This window comes from Megascapheus bottae, chromosome 16 (assembly GCF_031878675.1).
Source record: "Megascapheus bottae isolate mThoBot1 chromosome 16, mThoBot2.hap1, whole genome shotgun sequence".
Classification (NCBI taxonomy): domain Eukaryota; kingdom Metazoa; phylum Chordata; class Mammalia; order Rodentia; family Geomyidae; genus Megascapheus; species Megascapheus bottae.
The window spans coordinates 42910018-42925471 of record NC_143524.1 but is presented as its reverse complement, the minus strand read 5'-3'; the positions used below and the strand labels follow the sequence as shown (position 1 = coordinate 42925471).

At 50.4% G+C, this 15454-nt stretch overlaps 2 protein-coding genes across 6 annotated transcripts; one reads left to right on the top strand and one right to left on the bottom strand.

Annotated features, from left to right (window-relative positions):
- Positions 1-364: 364 nt before the first annotated feature.
- On the bottom strand, positions 365-10199 carry Art5 (ADP-ribosyltransferase 5). 5 transcript variants are annotated; one of them, XM_090348311.1, is made up of 5 exons: positions 3906-4252; positions 3498-3697; positions 1353-2082; positions 824-856; positions 365-723 (listed from the first exon to the last, which is right to left on the bottom strand). In XM_090348311.1, the coding sequence occupies exons 2-5, from the start codon at positions 3555-3557 to the stop codon at positions 620-622; spliced, it is 927 nt and encodes a 308-aa protein (XP_090204437.1). In that variant the 5' UTR covers positions 3558-3697; positions 3906-4252; the 3' UTR covers positions 365-619. The 5 variants fall into 5 exon arrangements, with proteins under 5 accessions (XP_090204437.1, XP_090204438.1, XP_090204440.1 ...); XM_090348312.1 differs by having other exon boundaries at positions 365-720; XM_090348314.1 differs by having other exon boundaries at positions 365-597.
- Positions 10089-15051, top strand: Art1 (ADP-ribosyltransferase 1). The gene is made up of 4 exons (XM_090348310.1): positions 10089-10151; positions 10437-11217; positions 12447-12488; positions 14468-15051. The coding sequence occupies exons 1-4, from the start codon at positions 10089-10091 to the stop codon at positions 14560-14562; spliced, it is 981 nt and encodes a 326-aa protein (XP_090204436.1). The 3' UTR covers positions 14563-15051.
- Positions 15052-15454: the final 403 nt, after the last annotated feature.

The window sequence follows — 15454 nt, the reverse complement described above, 5'->3', positions numbered from 1 at the left end:
GCTCAAGGCTGGCACTCTATCACTTGAGCCAACCTTTTCTGTTTATGTGGTACTGAGGAACTGAACCCAGGGCTTCATGCATCTTAGACAAGCACTCTACCACTAAGCCGCATTCCCAGCCTGATCTCTCAGCTCTTTAGCGGAAAGAGTTTGGCTCAGGAAGTAGAAGATCTGGGAAGCAAAAGCCGTGCCTTTAGCATTCACTCTCTGACCTTGAGCAAGGTGCATGCTTCCATGACCTTGCATTTCTCACCAGCGGAACAGGACTAAGGAATCCATCTGCCCCCTTTCTTGCCTTCATATGCATGTGTTTGCAATGACAAAATGTAACCAGCACAGAATAAACCAGTCATAAAGTTCCATGTCCCCACATGACAGCACCATTTAATTGAGTAGCCATCACAATTCTTCCCTCACTTGTCCCGGGAAGTACTCCCCTTATCATGGGTTTCTCTCTACCCCGTCGAAGTCTCGGGTCTCCCCATAACCTGGTCGGGGAGGTGGCAGCTAGGGTCTGGCTCCAATTCTATGCTCTTGCTCCTGGAGGCTGTTCAGAACTGCCCTTCTTCACAGGAAAATCACAAGTTCCCAAGATCCCTAAGTGGCAGGTGTAGGACTTTCAGGGCCCAGCTCCTGTGAGCTGGAACCCCCCAGGGGCCAAAAGCAGGGTCTTCCAGGAGTGCAGAGAGAAAGCCCCCTCAGAGGGTGGCTCTGGCTGCCCTGCTGTTAAGAGAAAGAAGAAAAGGCAGTGGGATCAGCAGACTGAGAGGTTGGGAGCAGCTGAGAGAGCACAGCTCAAAGGGAGGGCAGGAAGGAGGCTCACCTGGTGCAGACACACAGCCCCGCCTCTTCTTGCCTGCAACAGAGACTAGGTGAGGTGACTCCCACACTGCAGAAGTCTTTCTGCCAGGCCAGGCCTCCATGGGGCCATTCCCCTCTCAGGATGTCCTCCCTTTATCCAAAGGCAAGCTTCTTGTTTCCTTTCTGCCTTCCTCCTCCAGGTAGGCTTTCCAGATTGCCCATCCACCTTCACTAGCCATTTCTCCTTTTTGTCCATGTCTCGGCACTTGGGAATAGTCTACTCCTGTCCTGGCCAACCTGGGCCTCCTAAGCTAGGAAGGAGTACTATCCTGTCTCTTGCCTGGGTGTGTGCCTTAGACGTCTAACACACAGAACCTTTCGAGAACACATGCAATCGTTTGAGATATTCACAGATCTAGAAACACAGAACGTGGCAGAATGTTTGTCCCCTTCAATAAGGGGTCTCCCAAAGTCTCTAGGGAGCCTTGAGGGCTACCTTGACTTGTCTCATCCACTCTCGCCAGACCCTTGTATCCCCATGCATAACTTACCACCCAGATAAGCGCAGTTAAAGTGGCTGCAGGTCTGATTATGGCTCCAGAGAGTCACTAGGCTCTGGGTTCCATTCTGGGAGAACCGAGTGACCAAGAAGACTTCATGGGGGGGAATTAGCACCTCGCGCTCCTCAGGGAAGACAGACAGGGCCTGGATATGGGCCCCAAAGCAAGTCCTTAGAGAGAAGAAGGTGGCATTACCAAACCTGCGGGCCACTGCCTCATCTAGGGAACTGGAGGCAAACTGGCCTAAGCGGACAGAGTCCCCCAGCCTGCTGGGTTCAAAACGAAGACTTCCCACGCCTCGGAACACCACCTCCCCAGCTTCCCTGCTGCAGCCTTCACTGCCCCGCAACAGCTGGAGGGCCCGGGTCAGGTAGAAATGCAAGGCCTTGAAGGGGAAATGCCTCATGTACAGCTCCCGGGAGCCACCGCCTGTCCGCACGGCCTGGTTCAGCTCCCAGTACAAGGTGTTAGATGAGTTGGTATAGACCATAACCGCTATTCCATGCTGGGCTTTGAAGCCAGCAGGTAGAGTGAGCCCTCGACGCCGGTGCTCCCAGGCCTTCTGTGCTGCCTGCCAGGATTCTCGGAGCAGGCCATGGTGAGTCATCTCTTCCTTTAGCAGAGTGGCTGCCTTCTCTTCCATCTCCTCTGAGCAGCCTACATAGGCATCATCGAAGGCATCTGGAGCCAGGCTCAATGGCAGAATAGGAACAGCCTGGACCTGTGGACATGAGGAAAAGGAGCCACATAGGGAGGTGTATAAGAGAGATGGGGGAGCAATAAGGGGGATTATATATACATTATACACATATGATCATATATTATCAAACTATATTAGATGCATGGATGAAAACATAATGAAACATAAAATTAAAATACACTAATAAAAGTAATATTAATAAATAGCAAGTTCAAAAAATGTTTAAGTTCAGAGCACTGGACAAGGGTCTCAGGGGCAAATCACTTCAGAAACACAGAATATCATTTTTTTTTTTGCCAGTCGTGGGCCTTGAACTCAGGGCCTGAGCACTGTCCTTGGACTTTTCTCAAAGCTAGAGCTCTACCACTTGAGCCACAGCACCACTTCCAGCTTTTTTTTTTTCTATGTATGTGGTATGAAGGAATTGAACCCCAGTCTTTGTGCATGCTAGGCAAGCACTCTACCACTAGGCCAAACTCCCATCTTCTTTTCATTTTTTTGCAGTTGTGGGACATGAACTCTGGGCCTGGGCATTGTCCCTGAGCTCTTCAGCTCAAGGCTACAGCCCTACCCCTTGAGCCACAGAGCCACTAACAGAAAATCATTTCTATGCCCAAATATCTGATATATACAAATGACAAGGCCCAAACAGGTGTAAATAGCACAGGCACTGGAGTCAGACAAACACAGGTTCAAACACCACCTACTAGCTGTGAGATCTTGAGTCAAGTCTCAGGTCTGGGCTTTTCTGGGCTTCAGGATCTCCACCTATAAATTGAGGTTACTTCCAACCTCACAGGGTTATTGGGAGGAACATAAAGATTGCTCTGCATAACCTAAAAGAGGCCATCTTGTCATTAAAGTTGTTCCTGTACTCAGTGGAAGGTGGGGCTACATGACAACATGCAGTTTTCTTCCTCTAAGATCTAGTATGCAGGTGAATGATAAACTCAGTCTAATACCTGATCAGGTCCCCATCCTTCTCTTATCTTTACAGAAACTCCTGCAAGTGCCAAATCATTGTCAGCCCTGAGTTTCCTGAGTCCTCTCCTGCTTTAGGAGCCTTCCGAGCAAACTAGGGGATGGGAGAGAGGAGATCAAGGAGTCCTAGAGAAGGAGGGTCTGCCAGGACAGCAGGAAACCCAATGGGGTTTGCCTGAGCTGAGCCTGGGTCTGGAGGTGAGAAGTAGGGAAGAAAAAGTTGAAGACAATTTCTAGAAAGGGATGAAATGAAAGGGCTCTAGAGGTACTGGAAGGAGGCTGTGGAGGTGTGGGTGGGATAGAAGTCTGGTTCCTGTAGGGATGGACATCCCTAAGAAGAAGAGGACTGAGAGGAGGGAAGGGTCCTTGGGAGTTTTAAGGAGTCATCTGCCAGCCCACCTCAAGATCTGTCCCTCAACGGCCCCTTGATGGCAAGGGATGGTTCCAGGAGTTACCTGCCAGAGGGTGTGGAGGCAGAGGTGGCTGAGGAGGACCAGCAGAGCCACGAGCATCATCCTCGGGGATTCTTAGGAGGGCAGGATATGGATAACGACCCACAGTGGTGGAGTTCTGGCTTGGATGGGCTCCAGGGTCTTCTCTGGTGAGGTCCAGGGCTTGGCCCAGGTGGGGCGGAAGGCGGGGCCAGGGGGCGGTCCTACGAGGGGGCGTGGCCTGACGTTTTACAGTCCCCGGCCCCACCCCTGGAATCCACTTCCCAGAATGCCAGACGCCCCCACGTTCGGCAGCTCGGGCCCAGAGACTCCCCCACCCTCACCCCTCCACCCTGCGATGCTAGAGGTGCGACGGCGTTGGGACGCCACCGGGAGCGGGGTGAGGGCGGGGGTCGGGGACTGAGGACCCACCTGGAGGAGGCCGGGGTGGCAGGGGGAAGGAGAGCTGGGAGCTGGCTGCTGTTGGGGGCTGAAGTCCGGACGGCACCGCGCTGTTCCGGGACTGCTACCCAAAGTTTCCCAGGCTAACTATAGCCCCTGGGCCGTAACCCGACACCTGTCTTCCCCGACCACGGACGCGGGGCGTGGGGAGCAGCCGGGCGGGGGCCCGACTCCCCTCCCCGAGCACTCCGGCTTCTTCCCAGGACCCTCTTTCCGCTCCCGCCGAGGCGGAGAGGTTGTGGGAGGGGCTCTCCAGACTTGGCCTCACCCTTAGGTGATCCTGACCGGCACCCCCCGCCCCCCAAGACCGCAGGGCAGTCGCCAGGCCCCGTGTGGGGAGGGGGAGGATCTCGCTGGCCAAGAGGTCTTCGCGTGGGCGCTCGCTCATTTGCATACAATTTGCATGCGGACTCACACGGGGTCACGTGAGCGGTACCCACTCCCTGGCTGGGATAGATCCCTAGCTCTGGCTGTGGATTCCAGGATCCAGCTCTGGCCCCTACCTCACACCCCATCTCTCTCCCTCTAGTCCTCTCAGACTCAGGTGACCCCATGTTTGTAAACATTAGTCTTCCCTCCCACTGCTTCTGCTCTTTCCTATAAATAACCTGGCTCTGAGTTTTGGATGTCCAGTTAGAGGGAATGGGAGAAGGCGCCAGTTGAAGAACCAGCCAGTGGCTGAGAGAAGAGCTTTCCCACAGCCTGAAGCTGGAAGAGGGCGTGGCAGTCCCCTGAAGTCAGGGTCCTGAGTGTCAGGGCTTAACAGATGCCACCTTGCTGGGGCCACTTGAAGTTAGAACTGTCCAAAAGATTCCAACCTGGTTCCTGTAATTGATTCACCACCATCCCTGTTCCTCCACCCCTCTGATGGTTAAATACAGAGTGTTCTTCATCTAGAACACAGTTCCTTCCTCCCAAATCTTCCTCAAAGACCAAAGAGGAAGACAAACTGTGCTCAGGAGTGAGGGGAGGTAGAAAGGAAAGTGGAAAGTGTGGCACCCTGCGCCCTACACACAACAGAGTGCTTGTTACAAAAACAGTGTCAAGGTTAGGTTCTTTTGCTCCATTCCACTGAGACTAGGACACCCCAAGCCTTTTCTACATCAGGAAAATCAGGAATCACTCTACTTTGCTTACCTATCATGCCTGCCTCTCTACATGAAGTGACCTGAGCAGAGGCAGGAGCAGGAGATCCTGTGAGGGGCCACATAACAGACCCTAGGTCACTTACTAGAATCAGTGCTTTATCTTCTCTCTGCTCTCTGACTTCCCAGGACCTAAGAGTCCTTACAAGGCCCCAAGAGATGGAGGCAAGTATAATCATAGGACAGGGTATAGGCATTTTGCCCCATTTTGGGTTGACAGCCTTCATCTGGGGTCATCCATAGGCCTGGCCTGGCCACAGTTGCCCATTCCGACCCATAACTGCACATACCCCAGCCCCAACTGTATCAGGACATGCTGTCACCTTAGACCCTGTCACACGTTATCTTCAGTGTCCAGACACAAGGGGCCTGGACCTGATTATGTGCCCCAATATAGGATGTCTGGACATGGTTATAGAATGTATTGTCTCAACTATGTGCCAGATACAGGATGTTTTTCTGGCATAAGCCAGATGTCTGGCCCTGGTCAGATGATATCTCCAGGGTCCTGCTGCAACTTCAAAGATTGCTGCTCCCAGCCCCTTCTCTGGTCTCCAGCCCCCAGCACCCTGTAAGTACCTACCCTGCCTGAGAGCAGTTCGCTCTTCTCTGTCCCAAGGGAGATCAGCTAATCCACTTTGGTGGACATTAAATATTGCTTTCTTCTATATGACTTGTGTCCGTGTGGCTTTCTAGGCTGGTACTTACACAGGTGTCCTAAATTGTGTAGAAAGCCTTCCCAGATCACATAGCAAATCAAGAGCTAGGTTAGGCCCTAGAAGCCAGTCTCCTTTTTTTACTTCAGGTAAGTCTCAATGTTCAAAGAAACGGGTAAAATATAAGGAGATGCTCTGAGGCCCAAGATGTAGAAGCTGCTGGTCTTCAGGCCAAACCCAGTGAGGGGACAGTTGTCTTGCTGAGGCCAGGACCCTTCCCATCTCAGCAGGCCTGTCCTCTGGCTTCAGGGAAGAACACTGGCCCAAGTCAGATTAGACAGAGGTTAGTGTGTCTGAGCCTTGTGGAGACATCCAGAAATAGACGGGGGAGTGTCATGTTTCTGAGCAGCTGTGTGGGGGAGGCACACTGGTGGGGAGCTGACAGTATATAGGGGAACCTGTCTTCCCCTCCTCAGTTATAATCATAGAAGACCAACACCAGCTTCCCCACCTGGACAAGGCGTAGGTAAGGGGTGCCGTGCCCTCATGGACTCTGGGAAGGAACAGGATATTTAGGGGATTAGTGGGATTTTAGGAGTTGTAAGGAAAAGTTTCAAGGACATTTGTGCACATAAGGAAGTTTGTGATTCCTCTGGGATATTTGGGCTTACAGTCCTACGATAGAGGTTCTGGGACCAGGGAAACTGACCAGAGAATTACCCTAAATGGGACAAGAAGGACAGATGAAGGGTAAAGTCCTTGGTTGTGACAGGACTCCACTTCCTGGCTTCCCCTACCATCCCTGCCCCTCCCTCTCCCCCTACCCCCGTCCTCACTTCATATCTCCCTAACAATAGTCACCAAGGTCAGCTGTCTACCCACTCTGCAATGGTCTGCCTCACTGTACCCAGAAGCCTCTCAGACTCCAGCTATGTGGCACCGAAATAATGGAAATAGAGCAGCCGGGTATGTGGGAAACACAGGCAAGGGCTCAGCTGGAGAGCAGAAGGGAGTCATCATCACAGCCAGGCTTCGACTCTCTAAGGACAGGGAAAGGTGGGCTTTCCATTTACTCGAGTGGGCTAACCAGAGGCTACCATCTTGCCTGAAGGACCTGAGGCACCCAGTAGCTTGCAGGTGGGGAAGAAGCTACTGCAGTTGCTGAGAGAGCACAGGGAAGAAGCCTAGCTCCCAGGGCCAACCAACATGTCTGAAACAAGTTAAGGCAGCAAAGGGGAAGATGGAGACCCCAAGTCTTCCTCCTCTTCCAGTCACCCACCAGACACCTGCAGCCCCAGGAAAAGCTCCAGGGTTTACCTAGGTTCTCCTTCACTAACAAGACTCTGAGCAAGCATTCTGGGGGACATTACCCATGCCTGACCATGAACTGAACCTTGGGGACACAAACTGGGTCATACCTGGTACCTGTCGTCAGCGGACTCTTGATCAGGACAGAGACAGAACACAGCATCCTGGGAGCCCAGAGAAGTCAGAAGGTTCCCTGAAGGAGGTAACCCCCAATCCAAGCTCTGGTGAATGGGTTTCCACAGCAAGGAAGCCAAATAGATGGGTAATAACAGAACCAGGCAGGCCGGAACATTGATCCATACTGAAGAAGCTAAGCAGGAGGAAAGGAGTGAGTGTGGAGGGTAAACACGAGGCTAAAGAGCCCAGTGAGGACCTTAAAGACTAGAACAGGTAGTCTATGCTTTGTTTTTTCTGGTTTTTGTTCTCTACATGTGTTCTCATCTCTTCCTTCATAAGTTTCACCTCTGCATTTTAATCCATATTTTGAGTGTACTTGGATTTCCATTCTGTTATGACAGAGGATTTTTAAGCAGGTACCTAGGATGATGACAGCTGTACTTAGTAACAGTGTTTTAGGGAGACCAGCTACATGTAAACTGATAAGCATGGTAACAGAGGAGGCAGGGAGAGCCAGGAAGTGGCAGAGGTCATCTTGAGTGGGGTCAGAGGTGAGAGGCTGGGCAAAAGGAAGGAGATACAGGAAGACCCATATGGGACTTAGTGTTACTTGTTAACTCGAGAAGTGTTGTATGAATAACTGAGTATCTAGATACCCGAGTCACATCTTGGGTAGCTGGGAATGCATAATGGGAATGTATTACCTGAGAGCCTTGAAGTGGCAAGAACCACCATGAGCTAGATGAAGCCTAAAGAGGAAATTATCAGAAGGATATCAGGGCATCTCACAGAATCCACAGGCCAGAAGTAAAGAGCCTTTAGAAGTGCGTGGAGTCTGGCTAAATCTGGTTTCAGTTCCCCCTTCCAGCTGATCTTTGTTTCTTGGCTTTTTCTTGTTTCCCTAGAAATCTCATCTCTGTCCTGACTTCAACATTTTTCCTAATCAAACCCACCATTTCTTTCCAATCAAGATCATTCATGCATGCTTACTTTTTTTTTTTTTTTGCCACTCCTGGGTTTGGGCTCAGGGCCTGAATACTGTCTTGGGCTTTCTAAAGGCTAGAGTTCTACTACTTGAACCACAGCACCACTTCCAGCCTTTTCTATGTATATGGCATCAAGGAAGCAAACCCGGGTCTTTGCGCATGCTAGGCCAGCACTCTACCACTAGGCCAAACTGCTGGGCCATCATGCTTGCTTGCTTGCTTGCTTTTTTCTTCTATCTTTCTTTCATTCTTATTTATTTTTGGTGCCGGTTATGTGTCAGTCCTGAGGCTGAAACTCAGGACCTGGAAAGTTTTTCTGAGCTTCTTTTGCTCAAAGCTAGCTCTCTATCACTTAAATCACAGCTCTACATCTGGCTTTTTCTCAATAGTTTATTGGAGATGATATAGTCTCACAGACTTTCCTGCCTGGACTGGCTTCAAACTTGATCTGTAGATCTCAGCCTCCTGTGTATCTAGTATTATAGGTGTGAACCATCAGTACCCCGATCAAGGGTTCATAGTTATTATTACTTGCATTTATTTGTAGGGAAATAAATAGAAAAAAAGAATAAGGAAATAACAGCAGCATTGGCTTAGAAACTGCAACGATGGGCTGGGATTTTGCCCTAGTGGTAGAGTGCTTGCCTAGTATGCACAAAGACCTACGATCGGTTCCTTGGTTACTACATACATGCAATAAACTGGAAGTAGTGCTGTGGCTCAAGTGGTAGAGTTCTAGCCTTGAGAATGCCCAAGGGCAGTGCTCAGTTCCTAAGTTCAAGCCCCAGGACTGGCCAAAAATAAATAAACAAAACTGCTTTAACTCTGACACAAAGTTTTTCCATCTTTACATCCTCTTCTTAGAGCTACTTTGGAACCTCAGTGAGTACCCCATCTGGGTGCAGGAGGCTGTGATCCTGCACTTCTTTTGAAAAGTAGATGGGTATGTACTTTCCTCTGCGTTGCCAGCACCCACAGGTCTCTATCTCCCTGTTCCTGCTCCTCCAAATCCTTCTCCACCTGAAATGCCTATCCTTCTCCTTTCTCTCCCCTCTCTCTTTTTTTTTTTTTTTTTTTTTTTTGCCAGTCCTGGGCTTGAGCTCAGGACCTGAGCGCTGTCCTTGGACTTTCTCAAGGCTAGAGCTCTACCACTTGAGCCTCAGCACCACTTCCGGCTTTTATCTGTGTATGTGGTACCGAGGAATCGAACCCGGGTCTTCATGCATGCTAGGCAAGCACTTTAACCACTAGGCCAAACTCCCGGCCCCTCCCCTCTCTCTTTTATTTCTATCTCTTACTCCTTTCATTTTCTTCCCCTCCTCTCCTTTTCTTTGGAAGAATTAAGATTAGAACCATCTACCCTTGCTAGACAGATACCATACCACTCGAGGCTATCTCCATTCCCCTCTGCGTTTGACTGCTAACATAATTTCTCTATTCATCTATATATCCTGTAAGGCTTGTTGACATCACCTCCTCTAGGATGTCTCCTGTGCTCGTTCCAGCAAGATATTCCTTATAGGCTGCCATCTTGCAACTTTATAAGTGCCAGGGGTAGCATACACTAGGTATTGATTACGTTTGATTTATTAAACAAGCCAGGCACTGGACCCCTACCTACTCAGGAGGCTGAATTCTTAACATGGCAATTCAAACAAACCTGGGCACAAAAGTCCATGAGACTCGTATCTCCAGTTAACCACCAAAAAGCCAGAAGGGGAGATGTGGTGGCTCAAGGAGTACAGTGTCAATCTTGAGCAAAAAAGGCAAGGGAGATCGTGAGGCTCTGAGTTGAGGCCCCAGAAAAGGTGTGTGAGCATATACACACACACACACACACACACACACACACACACACACACACTAAACTGTTGAGATTAACATTGCAATTTTCCAGATGAGACAAAAGGAGAGAGCATCTTACCCAGGTTCAGCATCAGCATGCAGATTCCTGCCATGATGTCTCTGCTGCTTGTGTCTGTGGGCCTCATGGATGCACTTCAGGTATGGTATCCTCGACTATTCCCACCCCAACAGGAGTGGAACTGTCCTTCTTAACCCTGGAAGGAGAAACAAAGGAAGGTGATATCCCAGGCACTGGTCTTGGGAAGCTTGCAGCCAGTATTTCCCAGGCTCTTTCCTTTCCCTACCTTCTCCTGTTTGGGGCCCTCCCCACCTTTCTCAGTGGAACAAGCTCCATCTGGGTGGAAAAGAGAGCTCTAGGTGTCAGGATTTTCCATTTCCCCTCTTGGGGCTGTTTCTCAGTTGTTATTGCTTTCTCCTCCTCAGGTCCAGAGTCACCTCATGGTACAACGAAGTGTCTTCTCTCAGGAGACACCTCTGGACATGGCTTCAGCCTCCTTTGATGATCAGTATGCTGGCTGTGCAGCAGCCATGAAAGCTGCCCTACCAGATCTCAACCGCACAGAGTTCCAGGCCAACAAAGTGTATGCAGATGGCTGGACACTGGCGAGCAGCCAGTGGCAGGAGCGCCAAGGGTGGGGAGCTGTGTGGGGCCTGAGCCCCACCCCTAAGCCCCCATCCCCTCCAGGCTTCCGGGATGAGCATGGCGTGGCCCTCCTGGCCTACACAGCCAACAGTCCCTTGCACAAGGAGTTCAACACAGCCGTGCGCGAGGCAGGCCGCTCCCGGGCCCACTACCTCCAGCACTTCTCCTTCAAGACACTGCACTTCCTGCTCACGGAGGCCCTGCAGCTCTTGGCTAGAGCCCGGCCTCAGCCCCAGTGCCACCAAGTTTACCGAGGGGTGCATGGCTTGCGCTTCCGGCCAGTAGGGCCGGGGGCCACTGTGAGACTGGGGGGCTTTGCATCCGCATCCCTGCAGAACGCTGCAGCCCAGAATTTTGGACAGGATACCTTCTTTGGTATCTGGACCTGCCTGGGGGTGCCCATCAAAGGCTACTCCCTCTTCCCTGGAGAGGAGGAGGTGCTGATCCCCCCTTTTGAGACCTTCCAGGTGGTTAATGCCAGCAGGCCAGCCCAGGGCCCGGCCCGCATTTACCTCTGGGCTCTTGGCAAGCTCAGTACGTACAACTGTGAGTACATCAAAGGTGAGGCTGGTCCACGGGGCTGCCCTGCACAGAGGGTGAGCTTTGGCAAGGGCAATCTTCACTGTCCAGCCCGGGATTCATACACAAGTAATATGCAGACCACCAGCCGGGAGCTGGTTGGTGGCTCATGACTATAATACTAGTTACTTGGGAGGCTGAGATCTGAGGATTGAGGTTCAAAGTCTACCCCAGGCAGGAAAATCCATGAGACTCTTATTCTAATTAACCACCAGAAAAGTGGAAGTGGAGCTGTGGTTCAAGTGGTAGAGCACCAGCCTGGAGCAAAAGAGCTCAAGGACAGTGCAGGCCCTGAGTTCAAGCCCCACACAGACAAAAATTAAATTTTTTTAAAAAAGCAGACACCTAGTGAGTTACACTAGTCATCTGAGTTCTGGAATGGAAAGCTGCTTTGTCTCTGTTCACTAAGAAGCTGGTATGATTCCTCTTCCTGGACCAAGGGGTCTTGGAGCTACTGGAGCTGGCAAAGCACACATGCTCAGGCTCTTCTCTTGGTGGGAAGCTGGAAGGGAATTTATTCCTAAGCACAGTCTTGACACCCAGGCTGCTGTTGCCAGGAATGAGTTAGAGCTCCAAACTGAGGTTCTGGGAGGAGGGTACTTATGAGACAGTGGGAATTGGGTGTTGTCCTTTGTGCTGGAAGAGGGTGGGGTGAGACAGGTGTTATGCCCCTAACCAGTTCAGGCTGGAGTCTGACAGGTGTCAGCTTCTCCATGTAGCAGGATGGCCAGAGAAGGACCAGTGAGGAAGGGCCCATTCTCAATCTGTGAAAGGGCCGGGCTCCTGTTTCCAGCTGAGTGAGAGAGGCAGAGTAAGAGGCAGAGAGTTGGCCCAAACTGGGACCATGGGTGAAGTGAGAGATGGTCCATGTCATGTGGCTTCTGATCCTGCCTTGGATTGACACCACGATTGGGCAAAAGCTGATCATGAGGTAAATAGACCAGTAATACAAGCCAGCCCCTTCGTGACTGAAACAAGGCATGGGACAGGGAGAGGTGTGTGTGCAAAGAAGAAGCTACAGACCAGGGAGCAGGAATGGCCTGTAAGAGACCTTGGCCTGGATGGCTGCCTTCCCTCTGGCCCCACTGCCCACAGGTCAAGTCAGATGTAGCCAAGGAAATCTGCCACTAAGGGAGAATTCAGGAGAGCACTAGGTTTCCCTGCGCTGAAAGCTTCTGAAGCTGTGATACTTTCCTGTTTCTTTCCTACAGACAAGAAGTGCAGGTCTGGGCCATGCCAGCTGGACAACTCAGGTAAGGACGGCAGGCATTGTGGGTTACAGTGCAGGGGTGAGCAAGCCCTCATCTAAATGATAAGGAAATGTATCTCTTTATCAGAAAAGTGAACCCTCTTAATTAGACAGCTGCAAGGACCCCATCTGTGGGGTTCAGGGGTAGCTGGGGCAGTAAATCCATTTGTTCTCCAGTAACCTTCCCTTCAATTCCCCCATCACAGTAGATAAACAGCCATTGCAGGTCCAGAGCCTCAGGCTGCTTCCCGCAGTGACCTTCCACCACTGGTGATTGTCTCCAGGTGCTCTAGTCCAGGCTCTACCCTAACTTTCCCTATGAGTAATCCATTTTTCCTCTAGGCCCCAGCTTCACTATTTGGAATAAGCAAATAGAACCAGATAACTCCTAGTTCCCTTTCAGCTCTCTTTCAGCTGCCAGGCCTTCTCTAGGTAGAAATGGCTATTTCTAGGAATGAAACAGCAGCCTCCCCATTCCTAGCTGTGGGGCTCCCCTCCCTTCCTACCTCCATCCCTACTCAGGACACTGTGAACAGTGGGCAAGAAGGACCCCCGGCCTCTTTGTATCTTCATTCTCCTTACAGTTCCAGATCATGCCATGAATCTTCCCCACACTCCGAGAGTGTAGATATTACCACTTGTTCTAATGACAGAATTAGGATCCAGAGAGAAACAACAGCCCCTAGCCCACAGCCACTAAGGTGTGGAGTCCAGACAGCTGGGCTCTGAAGTCACATTCTGAACCTCTCCATCAGGCTGGCTCCCACCCTCCTTAGATGCCATGTCAAGGATGATGTCTCTTTACCAAGCATAGTCTATAGGAAAGAGGCAGAATGCAAATATTACCCTCTTGTAGTGAAGCAAAACCAGAGACAAGAATGGCTTGCTCAAGGTGACACAGTGTGTTAGTTGCAAATCAGAAGTCAGGTTTCCTGGCTCCAACCCAAGCCTTTCCAATTTTAATGTGGTGGTATGTGGAAGTGAACCTAGGGTCAAATACAAGCTGAATACATGCTCCACATCTGAGTTATACTTTTAGACTTCCTTTATTTTTAGACAGGGGCTTGCTAAGTTGCTCTGCTTAGCCTTGAATTTATGAGCATCCTGTCTCAGGCTACTGAGTGGCTGGCATTACAGGCATGTGACACCATGCCAGATTTTAATTTTTTTTTAATACTTGTTTTTTTGAGACAGAGTTTCTTCAGGTACCCTGGATGGCCTGGAGCTCACAATTCTACCTGAGCCACCTTTGTGCTGGCATCATAGGCCTGTACCACCAAGCCTGGCTCAGGTCTGGGATTAAATATAAATTTCAACTTTAGGATTTCCCCTCCATGGCCCATTCAGTGTATCTTCTACAGGGTGTAGGCAGAAGAGCCAAGTTCAGCCTCACTAGATCCCCTTCCTATCGGCCCTACATCCCATCCTATCCCACAACTTTGTTCTACGGAGTCAAGGTGCCAGATCTGAAAACCTCTCAAAAAATGGGGCTCTACTGAAGAGCTGAAGGACAACGCTCAGGCCCAGGGGTAGAGCAGTAGCCTGAAGCTGAAGACCTCAGGGACAGCACCCAGACCAGAGTTCAAGTCCTATGACCCATAAAAAAAAACCTGGGGCTCTACTTGGTCTCAAGTCTGTCTGTCTACTTTCACTCCTGAGTTTTCCCTCTTCCTCCTGTCTTTCATTGCCTTTTTTTTTTTTGGCAGTTCTGGGGCTTGAACTCAGGGCCTGAGCACTGTCCTTGAGCTTTCCCAAGGCAAGTGCTTTACCCCTTGAACCACAGTACCACTTCTGGCTCTTTCTGTGTATGTGGTACTTAGGAATCAAACCCAAGGCTTCATGCATGCTAGGCAAGCAATCTACCACTAGGCCAGATTCCCTGCTCCCCCCTTGCCTTTTGTGTATAACTTCTCTTCCAGCTAGGATCTTCATGTCTTCATGCTCCTAAATGTGTCTCTTCTCCTGTCTCCATTTTATCTGCAGCCACGGGCCAGGGCTCTCTATCTACTGCCTGGTCCTTTCTGCTGCTGTACTGGTTCCTTAGGCTGGGACTTCCAGAAGGTCCAGGCCTTCTCTGACCCACAGACCTTGAATTTCAAACGTTCATCTCTGCCCACTGGAGGATGTCAGCCAGCTGTGTGCTTAAGTGGAGCTAAGATCCCTGGTAGACCATCTCTGGAACGTGCCAGTAGGGAAACAAGATGAAATTTGGTGACTGGACCTTATCCTCGTTCCTAAGACTGAGACTTTGGTTAGAGCTTGGAAGGACTCCAGGACAAGCAGTGCCTCACATGGAGACAGACACCTACAACATGAGGAGAGCACTTGGCCATGGGACTTGCTGGTGTCATTCAAATGCCTCAAAAATATCTGGCAAGCTCTTATTCCTCCTCTCAATCACTCCTCCTCATTTACCACTGTCATCTAGTTGGGTCAGGAGGCTGTCTCTCTGTGTCCATTGGTCACCGGGGGAGTTGCTACATCAGACTGTAAGCTTCCTCAGGGCAGAGATGGGGTCTGGGGTAGAGATGGTACCAGGAATTGTATGAAAAAAATAAATCAATGTGAATGGCTGGTTCCTGCACTGACCTACCTTGTACATTATTGAGCTCTCCAAGTGTCATTGTGCATGAATGTGATAAACACATCATCTGTGAGGAAGGACAGCTGGAGAAATGGTGGAGAGAACATTAAGGCCTCTGCCAAGGCCATTGGCAAGTCCTGGTCATTTTCTTTTGTGTTTGTGGCGGGGGTGGTGGTGTGACAGTAATACCTCAAGTGGTAGAGTGCCTGTGTATCAAGTCTGAGGCCTTGACTTCTAACTCTAGTACCATGGGGAAAAAGATATTGTTTCTGTTTTGATCCATGAGTCCTGAGCTTCCTGCCTCTAGAGACAAACCTGGATCCACAAGGTCTCAAAAAGACAAGCCATCGAGGCACACATTTACTTTATTATAGGTGAGGCTTTGG